The sequence below is a fragment of the Ips typographus genome, linkage group LG3 (genome assembly GCF_016097725.1).
Source record: "Ips typographus isolate SLU linkage group LG3, UJ_Ityp_2.0, whole genome shotgun sequence".
NCBI classification, from domain to species: Eukaryota; Metazoa; Arthropoda; class Insecta; order Coleoptera; family Curculionidae; genus Ips; species Ips typographus.
In genome coordinates this window covers 11,381,858-11,404,192 of record NC_138424.1, presented here as the reverse complement: position 1 = coordinate 11,404,192, position 22,335 = coordinate 11,381,858, and the positions used below count along the sequence as shown (strand labels likewise).

General features: G+C 33.1%; 3 protein-coding genes across 5 annotated transcripts; 2 read left to right on the top strand and 1 right to left on the bottom strand.

The window, feature by feature from the left end:
- The first annotated feature begins 1,017 nt into the window (after window positions 1–1,017).
- mri (BTB/POZ domain-containing protein mrityu) lies at window positions 1,018–9,209 on the top strand. 3 transcript variants are annotated; one of them, XM_081975156.1, is made up of 6 exons: window positions 1,018–1,185; window positions 3,125–3,231; window positions 3,290–3,696; window positions 7,964–8,272; window positions 8,332–8,541; window positions 8,590–9,209. In XM_081975156.1, the coding sequence occupies exons 1-6, from the start codon at window positions 1,033–1,035 to the stop codon at window positions 8,727–8,729; spliced, it is 1,326 nt and encodes a 441-aa protein (XP_081831282.1). In that variant the 5' UTR covers window positions 1,018–1,032; the 3' UTR covers window positions 8,730–9,209. The 3 variants fall into 3 exon arrangements, with proteins under 3 accessions (XP_081831282.1, XP_081831284.1, XP_081831283.1); XM_081975158.1 differs by lacking the exon at window positions 1,018–1,185 and adding an exon at window positions 2,726–2,908 and having other exon boundaries at window positions 3,128–3,231; XM_081975157.1 differs by lacking the exon at window positions 1,018–1,185 and adding an exon at window positions 2,726–2,908.
- A 1,305-nt stretch (window positions 9,210–10,514) lies between these two features.
- Window positions 10,515–11,301, bottom strand: Nxt1 (NTF2-related export protein 1). Its single transcript, XM_081975013.1, has 4 exons — window positions 11,141–11,301; window positions 10,971–11,054; window positions 10,766–10,910; window positions 10,515–10,714 (listed from the first exon to the last, which is right to left on the bottom strand). The coding sequence occupies exons 1-4, from the start codon at window positions 11,153–11,155 to the stop codon at window positions 10,545–10,547; spliced, it is 414 nt and encodes a 137-aa protein (XP_081831139.1). The 5' UTR covers window positions 11,156–11,301; the 3' UTR covers window positions 10,515–10,544.
- Window positions 11,302–11,473: 172 nt separating this feature from the next.
- On the top strand, window positions 11,474–21,450 carry LOC145726069 (uncharacterized). The gene is made up of 5 exons (XM_081975012.1): window positions 11,474–11,801; window positions 13,648–14,623; window positions 17,449–17,616; window positions 17,668–17,915; window positions 17,966–21,450. The coding sequence occupies exons 1-5, from the start codon at window positions 11,643–11,645 to the stop codon at window positions 18,086–18,088; spliced, it is 1,674 nt and encodes a 557-aa protein (XP_081831138.1). The 5' UTR covers window positions 11,474–11,642; the 3' UTR covers window positions 18,089–21,450.
- The last annotated feature ends 885 nt before the right edge of the window (window positions 21,451–22,335 follow it).

Here is a 22,335-nt window from a genome sequence, read left to right as displayed (position 1 = left end):
ATTAAGCGAGGTGGACGGAAGTTGATTGCGCATTCGCCTACTGCGCAGTTGAATTGACGCAGTCATTGAAAGTTTGGAGTTTCAAACCCGCAAAAATTTGTTGTTTGTATTTGTTGTAGTATAGTGTTAGTTTGTTTTGTTTGTTTGTGGTTCTTTAACAGTTGAGTTTTACAAATTTAAATTAAGTTGTACAGTGGACAAGATTAAATTTAGATCTGATAGTGCCAACCGGAAGTTGACGGCCGCCATATTACTCCCCCCGCCTCCCCCTTGTTTCTGTCCCCCTCTTTGATTGCTATTGCTCCTTCCTGCTATGTTTACATTTTTTTTATTCATTGGCTTTCTAGTACAGTAAACTTATTAGGTACTTGTTACATACGCAGATATGTGAGTTTCATTTTAAAGCATCCTTCATTGTGAGAGCAACAAAAATAATTTTGAATGAATGTTCTTGGTAATAACATAAGAACCATTTACCAGTTTTGCTTACCTAGTCTCAAGGATTTACAGATTTTCTTACATTGAACAGTGTTTAAACTAGTTTGCTGTGTGTTGTACTTTCCAGGACAAATGTTCTAACCAATTTGTTTAGACTGGACTTGATTGTGTATAAAACGCTCTATCTACAAATATCTAGCTCAGGAATGAACCTTTCTTAGATTTTTCAGTCACAACTTCCAATCAACTACACGAAATAATTGCCTAGGGCACCGCCCTCTGTACAAGAAAGCCAAGAAGGTGCATGCCAAAAATTCCAATATGGCCGAAATACTGGTTTGACAGTTTGCATTTGTTTGTATTGTGGAAATTTTCGATGATTAAATTAATTTTTAAGGTTTAAAGTCAAGACTTGGGATTACTTGCGAAAGTAATTTTTGTTTGCTATTATATATTATGTTGTTTATATGTTTATTGTTCTAGTGAAAGTGTAGTTTGTGTTCATTTTATTGTGTTATCACTATTGTTATTGTTCCTTCATTGTTCTATAATTTGTTGTTGGTTTTTTAACTTAAATTCTATTGCCTCTACAATATGCCGTCCACTTGTTGTTTGCCAAATTGTAAAAGCAATTTGGTGAAAGGCCCAAAAGTGTCAGTCTTTTACTTTCCAAAAGACCCTGATCGAATCCAACAGTGGTTGAAATCTTTGAACTGGAATGATTTTACTCCAACACAATACTCAGTGGTAAGTACAATATGCTTTCTCATTCAGTAAACTTATTGCCTCTTACATACATTGGTATGTGACTTATGTGAGTTACATTTTGAGGCCGCCTGCATTTTGAGAGCAACAAAGGTTTACTCTGAAGAAACAGGACAGCTTTTAGAAGTTCCATTGGCACATTTACATTTTAAAAGAAAGGTCTTGGTAATAATATAAAACCCATTTACTAGTTTTGCTTACCTAGATTCACGGATTTCCAAATTTTCTTTGTTTGAGCAGTTTTTACATTAGTTTGTTGTACTTTCCAAGACAAAGGGTTCTAACCAAACTTGCTTTGGCTGGACTTTATTGGATATAAAAAGCCATATCTATACATATCTGGATCAGGAATGAAGCGTTCTTTGATTTTTCACTCACAACTTCTAATCAACTACACGAAAAAAAAAAAAAAAAACATATTTTCTACTGCATCTCCTTAGGTTTGTGTACAAAAAAAAATCCGATAACGCCGCCATTAAAAGTGACATTCTAGGCTTTCTTGTACAGAGGGCGGTGAGCTGTCATATAATAATTGTTTGCAAGAGGCATTTACGAAAATTATACCTGCTAATTCTACCGTTTACCACAATCGGTGTAACTTTTAAGGATCTGGTTCATTACGGTTGAATGAATTTTAGAACGCGATTGGTATTCCTATTTCTGATATGTCTTTGACATCTAGCATCCAGATGTTCACTGTTGAAATGTTTTATAATATCGGCATACTCTCCCTCCATCTCGCAAACAGAATATATTCCAATATCAATTTTAATTTAACAGGTCAATCTCATAAGCTAGCTAAACTGTGGAACAAACCGACAAACCGTCAACCATAAACTAATTTTTGGGGTTATGATTCTAAATTTTAACGGAAAACCTGTCAAAAGTCACTTTTTTCTAATTTACCGGCGGAACTTCTCGATCCATAAATCATAAACCGGGTACATATATTCGGTATATGAGTAACATTTCAGAACGGCAATAGAAGTTACCAAAAGCAATTTTCAAACGCTCTAGTTTAAATACCTAGGTATCTACCGGTAGAATATTCGTAAATACCTAAGGTTATCTAAGACATACGCTTTTTGTGACAATTGCCATCCATAGGCGACCTGACCATAACAATTATTGAACACCCGTTATTATGTCAAAACAATATTTTTCATCGGTGTTGCCAATAGTTGCGTTTGTTCTCTATTTTCCTACAATATTGTGGTTCAATTCTAACTTGAAGGTTACAGGATTCATACTTTCAATAATAGTTTAGTGTTAATTATCCTTTGTATTACTTATAAAGTAACAAAAAATATTTAATTAATGATAAAATCTATTAAGGTTGTTACGTGCTGGCCCATATAACATGTCAGGAAAATTTTAAAGATGGCGGCGCATGCGCTGTACGAATTTTTCAAGCACTATTTTTTATCGGCCACCGTTTTCGAAGAAAACGTGACGGTATATTACTAGAATGTTATTTGGCTTTAGTACGTGCCGGTAAATTTACAAAAGAAGAACTGTCAAAGCCGTGTGACGTTTCTCAACCCATCAAACTTCAACTTAAAGATTTCTGGAAATTCAATTCCTGATTCCTGTTTGTGATTCGTTTATACTGGATTCCTAGTTTTTGCAGTGTCTTTTATCACCTCAGAAATCCCATATTGATCTGATTTTAATCCCGCTTGGAATTGAGCGAATCCCTGTTATGGTCAGTGACTTTGACCATTAAACGTTCATTCATTATTCCATTGTTCTTTGTAACGCCCCTATCAACCATTGTTTTGTTTTCCTATCCATTGATTTTTCCACACTCAAACCGCCTGATGTAGTGAGCGTGCTCGATCATATGTTCTGGATTGCCTCCAGAGACATTCATATTTGTGTTGGATACATTTATATCCTTCTAAATTGTTTCATTCCTCAGCAGAGAATGGCAAGCACCAGTGACCGACACTACCAAAACGACACTAGCAGTGATACCGAAGATTATACCGACGATAGGCGCCGAAAAGTATTTAAAAATCGCATCAGGTAGATAAAAACACATCATTTTACAGTTTCTCTGTACTCAAATGTTTTGAAACTGTAGGTCAAGAGGCTTCTTACAAACTATGGTTCCGCCAAAAGCTTCTCATTGCAGTAGTGCCCCCCAATCACCACAACAACATCAACAAAATGTTGTAGTCATAAATGATGATAGAGTAACTTTAGTTGTTGATAGTACTCGATTTGTGGTAGACCCAGCCTTGTTTGTTGCTCATCCCAACACAATGCTGGGTCGAATGTTTAGCTCATCATTGGATATTCATCCGAATGAAAGAGGAGAATATGAAGTGGCTGAGGGAATTCCAGCTTCAGTATTTCGTGCCATTTTGGAATACTACAAGGGGGGTTTAATTAAATGTCCTCCTTCAGTATCAGTGCAGGAACTAAGAGAGGCTTGTGACTATCTTTTGATTCCATTCGATGTATCAACTGTGAAGTGTCAAAATTTAAGTGAGTATAACATTATTTATAAGAGGATTTTGTCTCACTTTGATACTTGGCAATTAATTTTTATTTGAGGTTTGATTGTGATATCAATATTTATTCTTTGAACTATTAACTAACTAGCAATTCTTCTACTTAGTAGATAACACTTTGTGAGTAAACTTTTTGTTTCAATTTATACATTATTATGGGATGTTGTGATCCAACAAATCTACCAATTTTTTTATAATGTGGAATTCTGCATATGTTGGCAATTTTTGTCATGATAATTAGGCTGCATGGTGTTATTTGACAAATACTCTTAAAGTTCTGGTTTTGATTATAAATTGCAGTAACTCTCCATGTTTCTAAGAAATTCTTAGGAATTTATGAGGGTGATCTTATTTAGAAATGATCATTATTCTAGAAATTATTAGTAACCAAATACTGACAAAGTAACAAAGAAAAATGTAAAGTTTTTTGGCAAAGTTAACTATCATAAAAAATTATAGAAACTAGTCAAATGTCATTAAATTTTACTCTACTAAGTGTTTTACTCAATTTTTATGGTGAAAATATTGGGAACAAAACTCACAAGAGGCTTGACCACCATCAAACTTCTGGACAACTTTCCAGCCAAAAATTTCTTATTTCAGGAAAATTCAAAATTGATTTCTCAATTATTTTCCGCGATTCAGGGTCAGGCCAGTTTTTGGTTAAGTCAAATGCAAATTCACTTTACTGACCATCTTAAGATAGTCAAACATTCAATTTCCAAAAGTTGTAGTCAATTAAAAAAAAGCTTTTTGAAACTAGTCAATTTTCTAGTCAAAATTATTGAAAAATAGTTTAGGATAAGGTAAAGTTACTTAGTGGATTATTTTCAGTCATTGTGGTTAATTTTCAAGGGCAAAATGTTGAAAATTAGTCAGGATTTATGAAAAATGGCTTACTAGACTATTTGCAGTCATTTTAGTCAATTTTGAAAGTCAAAACATTTAAAAAAAGTCAAACATAATGAACAGTGAATCAACGAGTTTGGGGCAGTCATTATAGTCAACTTTCAGTGTCAAAATGTTGAAAACCAAAAACATGCTGAATAGCAGTGAAAACCAAACATTTGTAGACACTGTTAGAAAATATTTTTTCACAAATTAGTGACAATTAAAAACTCTGTGTTTAGAGACAATTAGGTACTGTAAACAGCGAAAAAAAGTATCCGCATATCTATCAGCTGAAAATACTGTTGACCAATAGGAAATAAGTGACGTCAGACCGAGGGGTAGACCGCCGATAATTTTTTGTACACCAAAATGCCTTTTTGCAAACAAAATACCTTGAAATGCCTTTAAAATACCTCACAATGCTTCTATTATTGCTCGAAATGCCTCAACGTTATAATGCCTTAAAACTGCCTTGAAATACATCCAAATGTCTTTAAATTATTTAAACTGACTCAGGATACCTTCAAATGTTTACCCATTTGTGGCATTCTTAAATTTAGTTATGTTCCTTGATATTGAGATAATGATAAATCTTGATGAAATACTCCCTTGAAATTATTTTTTTTTATGGTCATGTGACAGTTTTTAGGTTGCAGCATACCTGCTTTTACAATTTGTACTTTTGATTGGTGAAAAATGGTGAGGTTTTGTTTTTTGTTTATCAATCCCAATCCTCTGACCGGTTTCGCCGTATTACGGCTCATCAGAGAGGCTATTAATGGGGCTGTTCCTAGATTTGGGAACGCCATCTGTACTTTCTAACTCATAGAGTTGAGTACAGGTGTCACCAGATGTTGCACAACTATGATTTGTACTTTTGACTATTGTCAAAATGCCATAAGGATTAATGATTCATTAAAAATGACTTCCTTATGTTATGTGACTGTTTTTCCAAATTTTTAAGACCCATAAAAGCTTAGAATTGATTTTTTTAAAGGTCCCGTGACAGTTGAATTGATTTACTAAGGTCAGGTGTGTTTTTCCAAATTCTGACAAACAAAAAATGGAAGAGCATTTCGACCGTTACGTTATCGCCTTTGATAATGTCCGCCGCAGATGTGGATGAAACGTCAGGAAGAAATTCCATTGGACCACGGGCTTATAAGCCGATAAGCGACTTATAAGCTTATAAGCCGGGATAACTTTTGTATTTCAAACAAAAAATGTTTTTTGTACGGTTGCCTGAAATTACGGGTTAGATTTTGACGTTTCCACGAAGAAGATGCGTCATAGTAACCAAGTAACCAAGTTAGCACGTGTCAAATAAAGACACTTGTTGAAAAATTGGTAATTTAATTTTAGACAGTAGTAAAATTGTAAGAACTAGTTCACGTGACTTGATAATTCAATATATGAGCTTGCAACATTGTAAACTTCAAAACGCAGCTTTAAAAAATGGTAAATTAAATTTAGAGAGTTGTAAAAACTTAAATTGCAAAATACACGTTATGTGACGTTGAAAATGCAAATCTGCATGTTTTTGCAACACTGTAAAGGTCAGTCGACATCTGTCAAAATTAGTCAGTCACGTGACCTTTAGAATGTGTGTGTAAAATTTAAAAATTTGGTAAATTAAATTTAGACTATTTTAGACAGTTCTAACAGCTAAAATTGCAAGAGACACATCACGTGACTTTGATTATGCCATTTTAGAGCTTACGTCAACTGACAACTGTCAAAAACGGTCACGTGACTTTAAAATGTAATTTAAATGTTGATCATTTGTTAAATTTAATTTAGACAGTTGAAAAGCAACACTGTAAATCTGTAAAAACCAGTTGACACCTGTAAAAAACAGTCACGTGACCTTAAAAATGTAGTTTAAATGTTGAAAAATTGGTAAATTATTATAATAATTTGTAATGAATAGTGTTTCAACTCAATATCATGTAACAAAGATTTTACCATAATAATTACTTGTGCCTATGCTGTTATGTTCAATTTTCAGTCAATTTTGTTATATTAATCCACTACATTTTGAAATATACAGATAATGCCTCAAAATACTCTCAAATGCCTTATAAATATCTCAAAATGCCTCGTAATGTCTTGTACTACCTCACAATGCTTCATAATAATGGGAAAGTGCCTCATAATACCTCAAATGTGTACGCCAAATTACCTCGGCGATCTACTCCTCGCGTCAGGGGCTGCAATACGCAGTTATGAGAACTTAGCTTAAGACGTTAAATTTGACAGTTATGACACTTAATGCGTGGCTTATAGTCAGGTGACACTTGTTATGAATTTTATTAAAAATTAAAATTTATTCAGCAGTGAGATAAAACTATCACAATGCAAAACAGTTGTACCTTGTGTTTACACATCAATAAAGCACCAAATTTGACATTTGTAAAGCTTCACAAATCGATCAGACTTTATCATGTTTTTTTACGTCACCTGACAGCTGTCAACTGTCAAAGTGATTTATGGTAGAACTCGCAACACTGTATATTCCATGTTTGCACTACAATAGGGATTTCAAGACTGTAAGTGAGAATCGGTAATATTAATGACGACATCAATGAGAATTTCCTATGGAGCGAAATTTGACAGTTCTTACATAAGTACCAAATTGTTCCTTAACGTAAGAATCACAAATTTTCCGTGCAATTCCTCAAAGAAACACATCTATTTGGCATTTTATACTTTCAGGGCACTGGAGAGTAAGTTTGACAGTTATGACAGCTGTCACGTGACACAAACAAAGTATTAAAATGTATTTTTACCTCTGAACTGTCAAATTTGGCTTCGTGGAGCTTAAACACAACTTCCAATGTAATTGCTCAAATTAGCAACTATTTCTGATTTTACAGTTTCAGGTTACTGGTGAGTGGGTTTTGACAGTTATAACAGCTGTCACAGGACTGTTCTTTAACGTTAAAACTGTCAAATTTGACTCCATGGAGCTGTAATGACTAGGTACTTACAGTGTAGTTCCTCCCCAAGAAACATTTGGCAATTTATAATTTCCAAATAGTGCAAATTCCATTACCAGACTTGTTGCTTTTGATGCGCCTTTTCTTCATCATCCTTTAGAATTCCCCTAAAATTCCTTCAATTCTCTTGGCATTTTCTCAAAAAAAAATAGTTATGTATATTTATACACATTTTACAAAGTATGCAATTTTACTCCACAAGAAGGAATGTAATTTTAATTTATTCTACAAAATATCAAACAAAGTAAAGAAGAATAATGAAAGAATTGCCACGTTTCGAGTAATAGAAATGAGGCAAAATCGTCTGTTTGTTATTTTTGTTAAAACTTTACTTAAGTTTTAAAAATTCAGGGGGTCTATTGCACGAACTATCCAATGAAGGTGCTCGATGTCAATTCGAAGTTTTCCTAGAGGATTTGATTTTACCTTTAATGGTTAATTCAGCTCAGAGAGGTGACAGAGAGTGTCATATTGTGGTTCTACTCGATGACGACACAGTCGATTGGGACGAGGAGTATCCTCCTCAAATGGGGGAGGAATACAGCCAGACTGTGAACAGCACGGCAATGTACCGATTTTTTAAGTACATTGAAAATCGCGACGTTGCCAAACAAGTGTTGAAAGATAGAGGGCTCAAGAAAATTCGCTTAGGAATTGAAGGTTAACGGAGCGTAGCTCTACAGTGGAAGAGATTTGGCAATTTTGGCGTGGTTTTTTAGGTTATCCGACTTACAAAGAAAAAGTGAAGAAGAGGCCTGGTGGTAGGGCTGAAGTGATTTACAACTACGTACAAAGACCATTTATTCACATGTCTTGGGAGAAGGAGGAAGCCAAAAGCCGACATGTAGATTTTCAATGTGTTAAATCCAAAAGTGTTACTAATTTAGCTGAAGCCACTGCCGATCCAGCACTTGAACTTGATGCTAGAGGTGAGTGAAACATTTCAAAGGAGGTTAAGCATATAAATGCTAATGCAGGAAATCCAATTATCACTGCCACAATTGGAGATGCTGTTCCACAAGACCTCCAACCTTTAGATAATGAGGAAGGAGCGGTGGGAGGTCTTCCTGATCTTTTCCCCCAAAACAATTTGCCTCCCGATGATCCAAATGCCTAAAAATTGCACTTTTATACTATTTAACCACAGCTAAATTTTGTTTAAATTGTATACACATATCATTAGCCGTTTGTGGTTATCCTTAATGTTTTTTTTCAATGTATTTTGCCTATACAGTGGGACTCGAATTTCCTAGCTGAAAATAAGACTATTTAATGTAATTTCTTGAATTCGAGCCTTGCTGCAATATACGCGGACTGAATTTTTGTACATTTTATATTCGAGTATAGACAACTATTTCCTCTAATAAAAAGTCTTGAAGTGGAATTGATTTCTTTTTAGAGTAAATTTCAGTATTGAGTTTAACAGTTAATTTGAGCACTTAAATGTTTCCCAATATTTGATATTTCCAGTAAATTAGGGTGTGTTTGCTGTATTGTTAGAAAGACACAGCCATTTTATTTTTACAATGTTATTATTATTTTTTCTACGTTATTTGTTGTGATGGGACTATTAAAAATGTGAATTTGGTAAACCGAATATTAAGTTTTTTTTATATTCATTCCCCTTGTTTTACAAGAATTTTATTTGTTCTACAAGCACTCCTTGCCAAATAGATAAAATAATATCTGTGAGTTGTAAGATTAATTAATTTTCCTTCCCAGTGTTAAAAAAAAATTATTTTCTTGATTTTTTTAAATTAAAATGATTCAGATTGCTACTTGCTCAGTAATTTCAAAAAACAAGCGAAAAATTTGTTGAAATTATTAAGCTGACAATTGTCCAAAATTTACAAAAGAAGACAAATGAATAAAACACGACTGTTAAAATAATTGAGCTGACTGCCCAGAAATTTCAGTAAAAGACGAACCGAAAAAAGAGGAGCAGAAGAATGTGTTGAGATGGCTGATTGCCCAGAAATTTCAAAAGAATACTAACTGATAAAAAAAAATCGTATGAACGTGTTAAAATGTTCTTTGACTTTGACCATTCTCATCGAAAGCAGAAATTCCCAATTTGAGCGAAATTTTAGTGCACTTTCCCAGATAATCGTCCATAACTTGCTTATTTGAAACACCCTGTATAAAACCACCGTATAACGAAAGAAAGCTAATGAACGGGGTATCACGTGACGTTGAGCGGGAACGGCTAAGTTGCCCCGTTTAGCCGCTAGAGGGCGTCAAAGTTGACTCTCGTTTTTTGCAGTTGCACATTCTAATTTTTTTCAGAAATTTTTTTTTTCATAATTAGCCTCTACTGCTTAAATACCTTCATGGTAATAGTACAAAAATGACGTAAAGTGTCATTTGTCAAAATGTCATTTTGCAAGGGTGCCACGCTCTAAAGTGTCAAAATTGACATAATTTCAAAGTCATCTCCGAAACGGGGGCTATCACGTGACGTTGAGCGGGCACGGCTAAGTTGCCCCGTTTAGCCGCTAGAGGACGTGAAAGTTGACTCTCGTTTTTTGCAGTTTTTGCTCAATATCTCAGGAACGTTTTAGGTTAGAGGTCTGAAGTTTTTATCACAAATGCACCTCGATGAGGTGCAACTTTTACCTTCTATACACTTTTTTGGTACCATGCACCGTTTGTTTGACTTTAAAAAATTAAAAATTAGAATTGTCAAGAAATTGCAAGTGAAAATTTTTTATTTTTAAAATTAACCTCAACTGCCTGAATACCTTCAAGTTAATAGTACAAAAAACTTTATAGAGTTTTCACTGATAATTAGCTTTAAAAAATAGCTAATAATCTACTTTCCTGGTTGATGTTTTGTTTGGTATAAAAAGTGGATTTGAACTGAAAAACATGACACTGAATTGTTTCAAATAAATAAACCCCATTAAAAAACCAGTTTTATTTGCTTACATCCTTAATTTTTTAAAGCTTCTTGTACCCTAAAGCAGTCACTTACAATTTTCCACTTATCACCTTGAGCTGTGACTACAAAATTTTGCTGGAATGTTTTTGCTGTTTTGTCCTGATACTTTACAGTGCCACTGGCTTGGATCATAAATGTTAGTTGACCATTTACAGCAGAATCTATAAAAAATTTCTATTAACAAAAAATATCCAAAAGTTTTTTTTATGTACCTAGTATGGGTTGTGCATCTAAAGTGACTAAAGAATGGTCTGATATTGGTAAGTCTATGATAAATTTTTGGATTTGTTCATGGCCTCTAATTCCATTTCCATTCCATGATAACAAGCCTGAGTCCAGGTATAGTCGAGACATTAACTGTGAAATAGTTTGAAAATTAAAAATATTGCTAATCAATGAAATGTAGGAAATATTTACATGTCGTCTCTTGTCCGTGGTATCATAATACAGTTTTGTAAATTCCTCAGCCACTCTACAGGCTTGATCAATTTTTGATTTTATCTGTAAAGAGAAACAAAGCTGTTAGCAAATTGCTTAGTTTAGCAGTAGTACAGGACTTTGTCCAGAGAGAAAAATTTTCATCTTACCTCCATGTTTGCCATTGGTGTTGTATCTGATTTTCCTACCTTAAAAAATCGTTTGATAAGATAAAAGGCTTTACTTTATCGTTTCTGTACTTTTTGAATCTGGATTGTTTTTAAAAGTTACAGGTTTGAGGTTAGGTTACGCGTAACAAAATAAAATTGACATTCAGAGAATTTTGTTGGTTATGTTTTTGTTTTGTTATAATTGTTGTCTCCTTCTTCAAACAAGCAAAAGCGAGATAAAAACAACCCTCAAAGTAGAATTTTCTAACCGGTCAACAAGTGACATTTGACATACCAGTTGTCAAAATAAAAAATGCTTTTTGACATTAATCAATGTCAAAAAATTCTTGTAATATCAAAATCCAAAGAAAATCAACATTGGAGTTTTTTTGAAAAACTCCTAATAAAATAACTAAAATAAAGTAACAATAATGAAAATTAAGAAAATGACCGGTTGAATCAATTGTGTTCGTTTGAATCTCGCTTCTCAGAAGACTCCAAAATGAGCGACTGTAATGTTTTGAATGAGCAAAGCATCATTTGCAGGGCTTGTTTAAAGGTCCTGGAAAAGACTGGATTTACCTTCATAGATGATGAGAATGGATATGTAAAGGATGTAGGGAGCATACGGGAGATGCTCCAGTTTTGCATACCTGAATTGGTAATTATTAATTTGTTATTTTCTAATTTCCTAAGGTATTGCCAGAGACTTTTAAAGTACTATGTTTTTTTCTTTTTTGTATTTAACTACTTGGTTTAGCACACCAGAAGTCCTACAATTTATGGTTTATTGAAAATTGGAGTAAGATAAATCTCCAAAGAGGTATTGTCCAAAAATTATCTTTAGTTTATTGTACATCACATTTATTTCTCATACTGTCTTGTGACTTGTGACAATTCTTTATGGTATTTTAAATTATTTATTTTTTATTTCTGGGATGAAATAATGTTGTATTACATGATTGTCATGTGTAATATGAATTCCTATTTTTGGACAATCTTGTTTGTACTTAGAAGAATACCTACATAAGGTATGTAGGTACATTTACCTGAGCATTACTGCATTCTGCATTTAGCACAGTTTTATTCATACTAATTTGTTGCACATTGATCCAAGGTGTAGTGAGTCACAGCAACTAAGTATGTAGAAAATCTATAAAAACTTTTTTTGAACATTTTTTGATTTTTACATGACAATTCTTGGAAGAACCACATTCTAAGTAGCCTTTAGAGCTCCATGGTGCCAAATTTGACAGTTCTGATGTAAAGGAACAATTTTATAGTTTTTTTATGTCACATGACAGCTGCCATAACTGTCAACATTCATTTACTAGTGACCTGAAACTATAAAATTAGAAATAGTTGCTAATTTGAGAAATCACATTGAAACTTGTGTTTAAAAGTTCCATTGAGCCATACTTTAATACTTTGGTTGTGACAGCTGTCATAACTGTTAAAACTCACTCACCAGTGACCCTGTTAAATAAAACTCTATGGAGCTATAAATTCAACTTGCAATGCGATTTATCAAAGAAATAGATCAAATCTGCGTATTCCAGTTGTATGTTAGCTTTGCATGAGTTTTTATAGTTGACAGCTGTCAGGTGACGTAATAAACATATTGAAGTGTCACTTACCCTTACAAATGTCAAATTTGGGGCTTTATTGAGGTCTAACTAAATACAACTGTTTTGCATTTAATATTTCTCATCTTACTGCTGAACAAATTTTAGTTCTTATAACAAGTATACCTAACCTATAAGCTACACTGTGAAGTGTCATACCTGTCAAATTTAACGTCTTCTACTGTCATATAACGTCACAACCAGTTTTGAATAACAATATTGCTGCGTGATTCATCAAAGAGACGCGACTACTATTTTAGTTTTGAAAATTTTACGGTGCTGTATAATGAGTTTAGACAGCTGTCAGGTGATTATAAGTCTGTCATTAAACGTCATAGCTAGTTCACTTCGTCAAAGTGGTCCATGTTTTTCCAACCACATGAATGAAAAGCTTCTTAAGCTTTTTGACTTTGCCAAAATGACTGAGAAAGTTTAAAACGCCAAGTTCATTCATTAAAATTCAATTGCCTGAATTGTTGCAAAGCCATATTGTAGACGTATGAACAGTCAATGTCAACTGTTGTCTGTGCTTTTTAAGTGTGCACCTCGGTGTGCACTTAAGAAGCACAGATAAAACTGCAAACAATCCAGGTAATTCTGCAAAGGTCTATTCCTATATGCTCAATAAGTCAGTTGTTTCCTTTAATACACTAGTATCTATTTTTGTTTGTGTTTTCTTTCTTTTGTTCAACATTTTTCTGTTTTGGAATATAAAATTAAGACAAATGTTTCACCTTCAGTATTCATTGTCTCATTCCAAGTTCATGATTTTTTCTAAGTAATTTGTACAAGTATAACATTGTAAATTATTCTAGTAATACCTGTTAATAGCCTGTATCTAAATTTGTCAAGGCTAAGAAATCAAATAAACACTTTTTTCAGGATCTATATGTTTCCTCAGATCCTGCTCTATGTTACCAATGTCTCAAAATGCTAGTCGAAGTGTACAACTTTAAAATAAAATGCCTAAATGTAGAAAATATTGTTAAAGCCTATATAAGCAGAAACAACCTTCAAGAATATAATCACGTTAATCTAAACTGTGTGCTTATGGACGATCTGAAAATGAAAAGTCAATCAATCCAGATTGAAAATCGAATCAAAGATATGATGCTCAAAGAGCTGCCTGAGACTGCTGAAGACATTGCAAATCAAGTTCCGGACGTAAAAGAAGAAGAGGAAAAAAGTGCTGTGGATTTAATTAATATGGAGTTACTTCAGTCTACACTTGAAGAAGAGCCTCCTCTGGATATAGATGTACATGAGAGCAAGCCTTTAATTGAATTGGAAAATGTTGATGATTATGACAACGCTACCGACTCTTCTGACACAGACTCGGATGTTGGTAATGATGAGGTGTCAGAGAGTGACGGTAATGACAAACCTAAAGACACACCGCCAACCGTTCCAACTGTCGTGGCGGTTCGTAAGGACCTGTTTTCAACAAATTCTGAGATTAAATCACCAACCCCAAGTCTAATAGTAAACAATCAAGTAATAAATCAGAACGGAAAAATTATTATTAAAATTGACAGAGCTTGTTTGAAACCTTTGTCACTGACCACACCAAATACCGCCACAAATAACGTGATCGTCACTCCGGCCGTCATAAGCAGTTTAGAGGTGAAGCAACCTGATCTTCCTACTCCAAAAATTGTTAGTGTTGAAACAGTGGAAGGGAGTAATGCGGAGGAAGGGGGTGAGAACGCAGACTCTGTGAAAACGATGTACAATTGTAACAAATGCAACTACATAACTACTGACGTCATTGAAATGTACGATCATAACAGGTCTTTTCACAATTTTGACTATACTTGTCAGCATTGTCCTTTTAGCACATCAAAAGTGGAACTTCTAGGTAAGTTATTGTTTTTTGTGTTAGTTAAATTAATGGCGATTTTTTGTGCCATGTATTGTAGGTATTTGTAATTATAGTTTTTTACTAAATTTGCCAATAAAAAATTTAGTATTTACTGTTATGTTTTAAATTGCGCAAAGTTAGTTTATTTGATGTAATAAGGACAAATGCTCAAAGTAACACTACTGTAACTGAAAGTAAATTGAAGGTTTTTATTTCCACACTACTTATTCTATATGAATTTTACTTTTTTAAGGTACTAAGGGTTATTGCATTGTCATACTTAAACCAAGCTTAAAGTGTAGTTTAGAGTGACTTTTTTCACTTGTTCTGTCACAATCAAAACCAAACTCGGTTTAAAATACTACAGTGTAAATGGGGGTAGCTTTGTGTGTTACGAGGTGTGTTAGCTTTATTTTGTCAAAGTAGTTTTTATCGGAATAGACATGAATTTTAGATCTTGAATTAACTTATGCTTGTTAAAAACATTTAAAAGTAGAGTTTATCCATCACATACAGCATTTCAAGGCCTATATCTTTAAGAAGACTTATTTGACCAGAAAATTACCAGTAAATTTCAAGTACTGCGTTTCTGGCAGTTTTTGAGACCACTTTTTTCTTTGACTGTACAAAATTTTGTAGTGTTTTTTCAAGTTAATGGATAGGAAATTTAATGAGGATTCCAAAAATGTGCTTAAAACAGTAATTTTCTCACTCTAAGTGGGTTTTATAGGCGATTTTGTGCCTGACTGTCCTTTGAAACTGTGTTTCTAGCAGTTCAAACTTTGACACCGTTTTCCTCACTGATTACCAAATTTTATAACGTTTTTTCAAGGTCTTGCCTAGGAAATTAATGAGAATTCCAAATCTTTGCTTAAAACAGCCATATTCTCACTCCAAGTGGGTTTTATAGACGATTTTGTCGCTGACTGTCCTTTCAAACTGTGTTTCTAGCAGTTCAAACTTTGACACCGTTTTTCTCACTGATTACCAAATTTTATAACGTTTTTTCAAGGTCTTGCCTAGGAAATTAATGAGAATTCCAAAACTGTGCTTAAAACAGCCATATTCTCACTCCAAGTGGGTTTTATAGGCGATTTTGTCGCTGACTGTCCTTTCAAACTGTGTTTCTAGCAGTTCAAACTTTGACACCTGTTTTCTCACTGATTACCTAATTTTATAATGTTTTTTCAAGTTGTTGGATAGAAAATTTAATAATAATTTCAAAACTGTGCTTTAAACAGCCATATTCTTACTACAAGTGAATTATACAGGCGATTTTGTCCCTGACTGTCAAACTGTGTTTCTAGCAGTTCAAACTTTGACACCGCTTTTCTCCCTGATTGTACCAAATTTTGTAGTGTTTTTTCAGGTTAATGGGTAGGAAATTTAATGATAATTCCAAAACTGTGCTTAAAACAGCCATATTCTCTCTCCAAGTGGGTTTTATAGGCGATTTTGTCCTTGACTGTCCTTTCAAACTGTGTTTCTAGCAGTTCAAACTTTGACACCGTTTTTCTCAATGATTACCAAATTTTATAATGTTTTTTTCAAGTTATTGGATAGGAAATTTAATGATAATTCCAAAACTGTGCTTAAAACTGCCATATTCTTACTCCAAGTGAGTTATACAGGCGATTTTGTTCCTGACTGTCCTTTCAAATTGTATTTCTGGCAGTTCAAACTTTGACACGGCTTTTCTCCCTGATTATACCAATTTTGCAGTGTTTTTTCATGTTAATGGGTAGGAAATTTAATGAGAATTCCAAAACTGTGTTTAAAACAGCCATATTCTCACTCCAAGTGGGTTATACAGGCGATTTTGTCCCTGACTGTCCTTTCAAATTGTATTTCTGACAGTTCAGGCACCGCTTTTCTTCCTGATTGTACCAAATTTTGTAGTATTTTTTCAGGTTATTGAATAGGAAATATCCTTAAAATTGTCACTTTTTCACTCTAAGTGGGTTTGACAAGCAGTTTTGTTCCTGACGGTTGGAACTGTCTTGGAATGTGTCTTCGGAATTTCCACGACTTGAGTTTCAGTACAAGTATAGATTTGTTCTTTTAATTTTTTCAAAAAAGAAAGACATTTTCATTAATTTAAAATATTGATTAACAAAATTTCATCATTTGATGTCAATACATTTTGACCTACATTTACGTTACGTTTTATGTTTTGGAAACTTGTGGAATTAAAAAGAAAGAGTTTTTCTAACTTTTCTAGAGTTGGTCACGCGGAAACTTTTCTGGGAAGTAAATAAACCTTGATGGGAAAGTGCCAATTGACACTTTTGCCTGTCAATTCAGTTAGTAATCGCGTATTCTACTGGCAAGTTTAGTGAAAAACTGGTATATTTGTATCCCGTTGTATCAAATGTCAGTGCCACAATAGAACACAACATTTGCAATAAAATATTGACTACGAAATAAATAAATCCTGTTTCTGCAATAAGTATTTCTACTTCAAATTCAAAAGTCAATAGTCACGTAAATTGCAATTACAAATATTATAGCCAAATGCCTATTAAATAATTTATATTTTATTTATTAAGACATAATATACTATGTTAGATCAGAAAATGGTTTGTCAATTCTAAATGGTCTTATAGTGCACAAATTCCTTCTTCTTTTTTGCGAATTTGCTATCGAAAAGTTTTAACCAAAAATAAATTTGGTACAAAACCCCTATTGCTTATCTTAGAGAATTTGTAAGTTTCCAGCATAATTTTTTGCATATTATATATTATACATTTCAACTTTTTTTAACATATTTGTTATGGACAACTTATTTTAACACTTTTCGTTAACATAAACACGTGTTTTAGGAAAACACATGACAATGGTACATCCACAAAAAATGGTCTCACAAAAATCCCTCAACTTTAAAGTAACAGAAAATTATGCCTGCACATTATGTCCGTTCAGCGTCAAAAACATCGATTTACTGCGGTCCCATCATATGGCAGCCCATGGAAAAACTGATATTAATAAAGGTTAGCTAGTTACTTCAGAAAGTCTGGGTGATTGTTGAGAGCTGGTTTTAGGTCCAGTTTTACTCAATAAAGCGTTTAGTGACGATTTCAAGCATAGTGAACCTCGAATTCTCAAAAGATTAGAATACACGTGTGACGTGTGTCCTTACACTACCAAAGATAAGTCGAATTTGCGTAAACACCTGTTTACTCACGGTACCAAACCTTTGAAATGTGACCATTGCACGTATAAGTGCGTGTCACCGTATCAGTTGAGGAGGCATCAGAAACAGAAACATGGGAAAACTTGTGATCCCCGGGTAAGACCATTAAAAGTATTTGTAATATTAATCATTGTGCGGATATTTAGTCTAGAAATCAGCCATATCCTCTACCGGATTTCCGCAAAGAAAAAGCTGAAGCCATGGATAGTTTTAAGATAACCTTAGAATCAATAAAGCGCGAAATAGAAAAGGAAATTGCCTCAACTTAGATCTTCAGTTGTAAAATAAAGGTATCTAGTCGAGTTTTGCGTGAAACTATGCAAAACTACCAATGATCTGGTGAGTACAGTTTTCTAGTCATTAATTTTTGTATTGTTTTTTTAAAAACACCTTTCAAATTAAAACACAGTGCATTCAATTTCACGCGGTTTAACCAGAGAATTTAGACTGAGCGTGCTGTCTAAAGTGTAAGTTATTATCACCAACCAAAAAAAAACCAAAGATTTTCTCAAAAGCAAACGATTAACTTGTACGATAAGTTAAGTGTTGAAACATCAAGTACTTATTGGTACTGGTAAAGTAAACCTGTTGGATAGAAAACATTTTTTAAGTGAAAGCTGTTTGAGGTATTAATTAGAAGGTAATTTATTCATTATGTATGTTAGTATTTCTATTTTGAGAGTGATTTATATAGGGTGTTTAATGGCAAAACTAAAACGGGATGTACAGTTTTGAATGGACAAAAAGTGAACTTGTCAGTTACATTTTTACGTCATCCCGTTTTACATTGAGTACCATAGTTTTCTTTAAGAAAACATCAACAAAGTTGACATTTGACGTAAGGTAAGTTTTTTGTTATACCATGTTTTGAATAGTATTGTATTTTTTTTTGCTATATTTGATAATTAATATTTCAGTATTATAACCTCGATTAAAAGTAACACTAAATGAAGGTTTTAAGGTTATGCAAGGCTGAAACATTTTACAATCCAACAAAGACAAGGACAAAATAAATTGAATACTATACAGGGTTTTCAAAAAAACGTTTTTTCTGTGCTGTTCAAAATGATTAAATTATTACTGGAAGAGTACAATTATTAAGGATTTTCAACTAACACACTGGGAAATTATTTTTTATTTATTTTTTTTTTAGTTTAAACGGAATACTATTGAATACAGGGTGTTCCTAAATTTGATGTCAAAAGGCCTCTTTGGCTTTTAGGTGTAGCAAACACTTTGTTTCGAAAATACAGAGTGTTGACAAAAACGGGGACATAACACTTGACAAAAAACTTTACATCCTGAATTTTTAAAATATGAATGAATGTCAGGCTGACTATTAGAATAAACATTCTAACTTTGGCGTAGTTTTACAGTGTTGTGGTATCCTACTGAAATTAACCGCAAAGACTGCCTAATATAAGTCCTACAATTTTGTTTGTATAAACAAAATTATGCTTGTTCTTGTAATTTGTTAATAAGTTCGATTGATCAGTACAGTGTATCCATAATAATAGAGAGATCACGGTCTTAATACAGGGTGTCCCATAACTATATGACAATCTCTCGGGAGCATACAGGGGAGGTCAAAATAATACGAATTGTTCATATAAAAAATTTTCCTAGAGTCACTCCTAAGGGAGTTTAATGTTTTATCGAAAGAGACTTTCTATTTGACATCAAAACCATAACATAAACTTTGAATACTAATTTACATAAAAAAAACTAGTTTAACGAATATTTTTAATAACATTGTGGTTTGAGCAGTTCAATGAAAAATCGATTTATTTCGAAAACCGTTCATTTTGTCGAAATAAAAGAAGAGTACAATTTTTCGATAAAAATGTCAAAAGTTAATGGCGTTTGCAGCTGAAATTAATGACAGCTGTCAAAGTTTAAGCAAATTGTGTCTTAGGTACCAGTTAGTTCCTGCCTTTCTGCTAAGACGAAATACCTGGTTTTGATGTCAAATAGAAGGTCTTTTTCGATAAAACATTAAACTGACTGAAGGAAAATATTTTATTAAATTAAAAATTAAATTTTGACCTCCCCTTGGTATGCGTATTTCATACATTTTTGTAAATATCTCGAAAACTTCATATAGAATTTTCTTATAAAATGCACCGTTTCGTTATAAAAAAATTAAAACTGATTTTTTTTCAATTTTTTTCCAACTTTTCGAAAAAAAAATTAAAATTTAAAATCGATTTTAATCGCGCCAATAACCTTGGGTTAATAGTCGAAAAGTGGCGTAGGGTACCAAAGGGTCCTTATAAACCAGATTTGAGTTTCTGGGGTCCAAATTAGTCTCTAACAAGAATTTCATTGAGATATTACCAATTTGGTGCTTTTACAAGGTACCCTAATTTAAATCTCAACAAAACAGTAATTTTGGTGCACTTTACCATAAAATCGCTAATATTTCGCTTATTGGATACATTCCGTTTAGACCCACACAGGACCGCAGATAGCCAATGATTGGGGCTAGCACGTGACGTTGAGCTGGAGCGGCTAAGTTGTCGCGTTTAGCCGCTAGATGGCGTCAAAGTTGGTCATTTAGTTTCGGACTTTTTTCTAAATATCTCAAAAACGGTGCAAGTTATAAACTTAAAGTTTTTACCATAAATGTGACCGGTCGCAACTTTTGTCATATTTGACTGTAAAAAAATATATATATTTTTGTGAAAAGTGAAAAAATATATATATTTTAAATATACACACTTTGATCACGCAAATATCTTTGGATGGTTAAATTTAAAAAAAAAGTAAAAAATAATTTTCAGATCCGTAGTAGGACATTTTTTATTATGGTCAAAAAACAGAGTAAAACGCATTTAAACAATAAAGTGTCAAACCCTATTGAATTTGGAATAAAGAGGGTTTTCAGAATCTAACATTACAAAGAATGGATGGAATTTTAAAAAATGCGGTTGATGATGGTTCTGCAAAGGCAAAACGTCACAAAAAAATCGTAAAATTAAAAAAAACTTAAAATATCTCAAAAATCAAAAAGTTTTCTAAATGTCATTTTAATAATGCCAAGAAGTGTTCTCCTATTGAATTAAGCCATAAATTCATGTCGTTCACTACTTACACCATTTTTAGAATTACCCTGTATATTATTAAAATTTCGAGCTCATCATTATACAACTGTATTCAATATGTACACTGTAATTAAAAACCCCGTATTTTTGTAAATAATAATAACGCTTGGAGCGTAAAAATAATAAGTATAATATGTTCTTTACAAAAAATTAAATGAACTTATAATAATAATAAAAAAACAAATCATGACTTTTGCCATACACACCCTGTATATTCGAATTGAAATATTGTATAGAATTGTGTGTGTGTGTGTGTTTGACATTATTAAGAATGTTAAGTTTGTAAATAAATTACAATAGAGCACTGTTTAAATGATTGTATAAACCAAAGAGGTTAAATTAGTATTTTCTATTATACATACCGTTTTGTTTACAAGGCCAAAGAAATTTAATTTATTATTTATTTATTTCTATTTAAGTTTTTTTTTCTATTACCGTTGTGCCATTTTTAGTTGCCATTATTTGTTTCTGTGATATTTTTATTGTAATAATACATTTCGTTCAGTAAAAATGTAAATAGAAGCTAACGTGTGTTTGATTTAATTAACCGCCTGTTTTTTGTTCTTTACTAAAGTTTAGTCAAAAAAAAAAAAACAAGTAAAACACATTCATGTTTTCACCAAAATTTGGGCTTTTTAAAAAATATAAACAAAATCAACTATTAACCAATAAAACTAATTTACTTAGTCAACAAGAGTTGATATCCCCGGTAAAATCGGAAGTTTTCAAACCTTATTCTGAGAAAGCATTAAATGATTTTCTTTTATTGAGTTTGGTGTACTACCAATTTTTCGGAATTCTACTTTTCCAAGTTTTTCTGCGATTTACCGGAGGTTCACCCGGTAGAATCGGGCGGTAAAATAGAAAACCTGTCTTGTGATAACCTTACATATTCAAAAGTTTTGATCCAACACGCTGTCAGTTTCCCTCGCTCCCCAACAGAAACCGCCAGTGTCGCTTGGCAGTTTGACCTACCGATACCTTTCTTTTTCACTTGTTACTTCAATAGGTATCCGCTAGAGGCCTCTTCCAACATAATTTTCTTGGGTATCTTCCCTAAAATACCCTAAGAGGATGGAAAGAGTTGAGATACCAAAAAATAACAGACAGGACTTTTCAACTCGTGCGTAAAAATGCTTCTTACAACTCTTGTTATGTAACACATTATTAACTTGTTCAAAATAACGGGTTAATAATGTGTTACATAATAAAAGGTTTTCGGTGCTGAGGATGGTTCGTTAAAAACGAACAAACAGTTCTTGGTTTTGTCTTTTAGTTTTTATCAGCTGAGTTGTCTCTGTTTGGTCCTCGCGGGAGAACCTTTGAGAGTCCTTTCATTGAAAAAAAGCACGAATATTTGTAGGTACTAAGGGCCGATTACACCGACATATTTAAGGGCACTCTAGACTAGG

Coding starts and splice junctions, on each gene's coding strand:
- mri (XM_081975156.1), top strand. CDS start 1,033: ATGCCGTCCACTTGTTGTTTGCCAAATTGTAAAAGCAATTTGGTGAAA. Junction 1,186..3,124: donor CTCCAACACAATACTCAGTG/GTAAGTACAATA, acceptor TTCATTCCTCAG/CAGAGAATGGCAAGCACCAG. Junction 8,273..8,331: donor AATTCGCTTAGGAATTGAAG/GTTAACGGAGCG, acceptor GTGGTTTTTTAG/GTTATCCGACTTACAAAGAA.
- Nxt1 (XM_081975013.1), bottom strand. Junction 10,911..10,970: donor CCACGGACAAGAGACGACAT/GTAAATATTTCC, acceptor ACTATTTCACAG/TTAATGTCTCGACTATACCT. Junction 10,715..10,765: donor AGATGCACAACCCATACTAG/GTACATAAAAAA, acceptor AATTTTTTATAG/ATTCTGCTGTAAATGGTCAA.
- LOC145726069 (XM_081975012.1), top strand. CDS start 11,643: ATGAGCGACTGTAATGTTTTGAATGAGCAAAGCATCATTTGCAGGGCT. Junction 14,624..17,448: donor ATCAAAAGTGGAACTTCTAG/GTAAGTTATTGT, acceptor CACGTGTTTTAG/GAAAACACATGACAATGGTA. Junction 17,916..17,965: donor GGAAAACTTGTGATCCCCGG/GTAAGACCATTA, acceptor GCGGATATTTAG/TCTAGAAATCAGCCATATCC.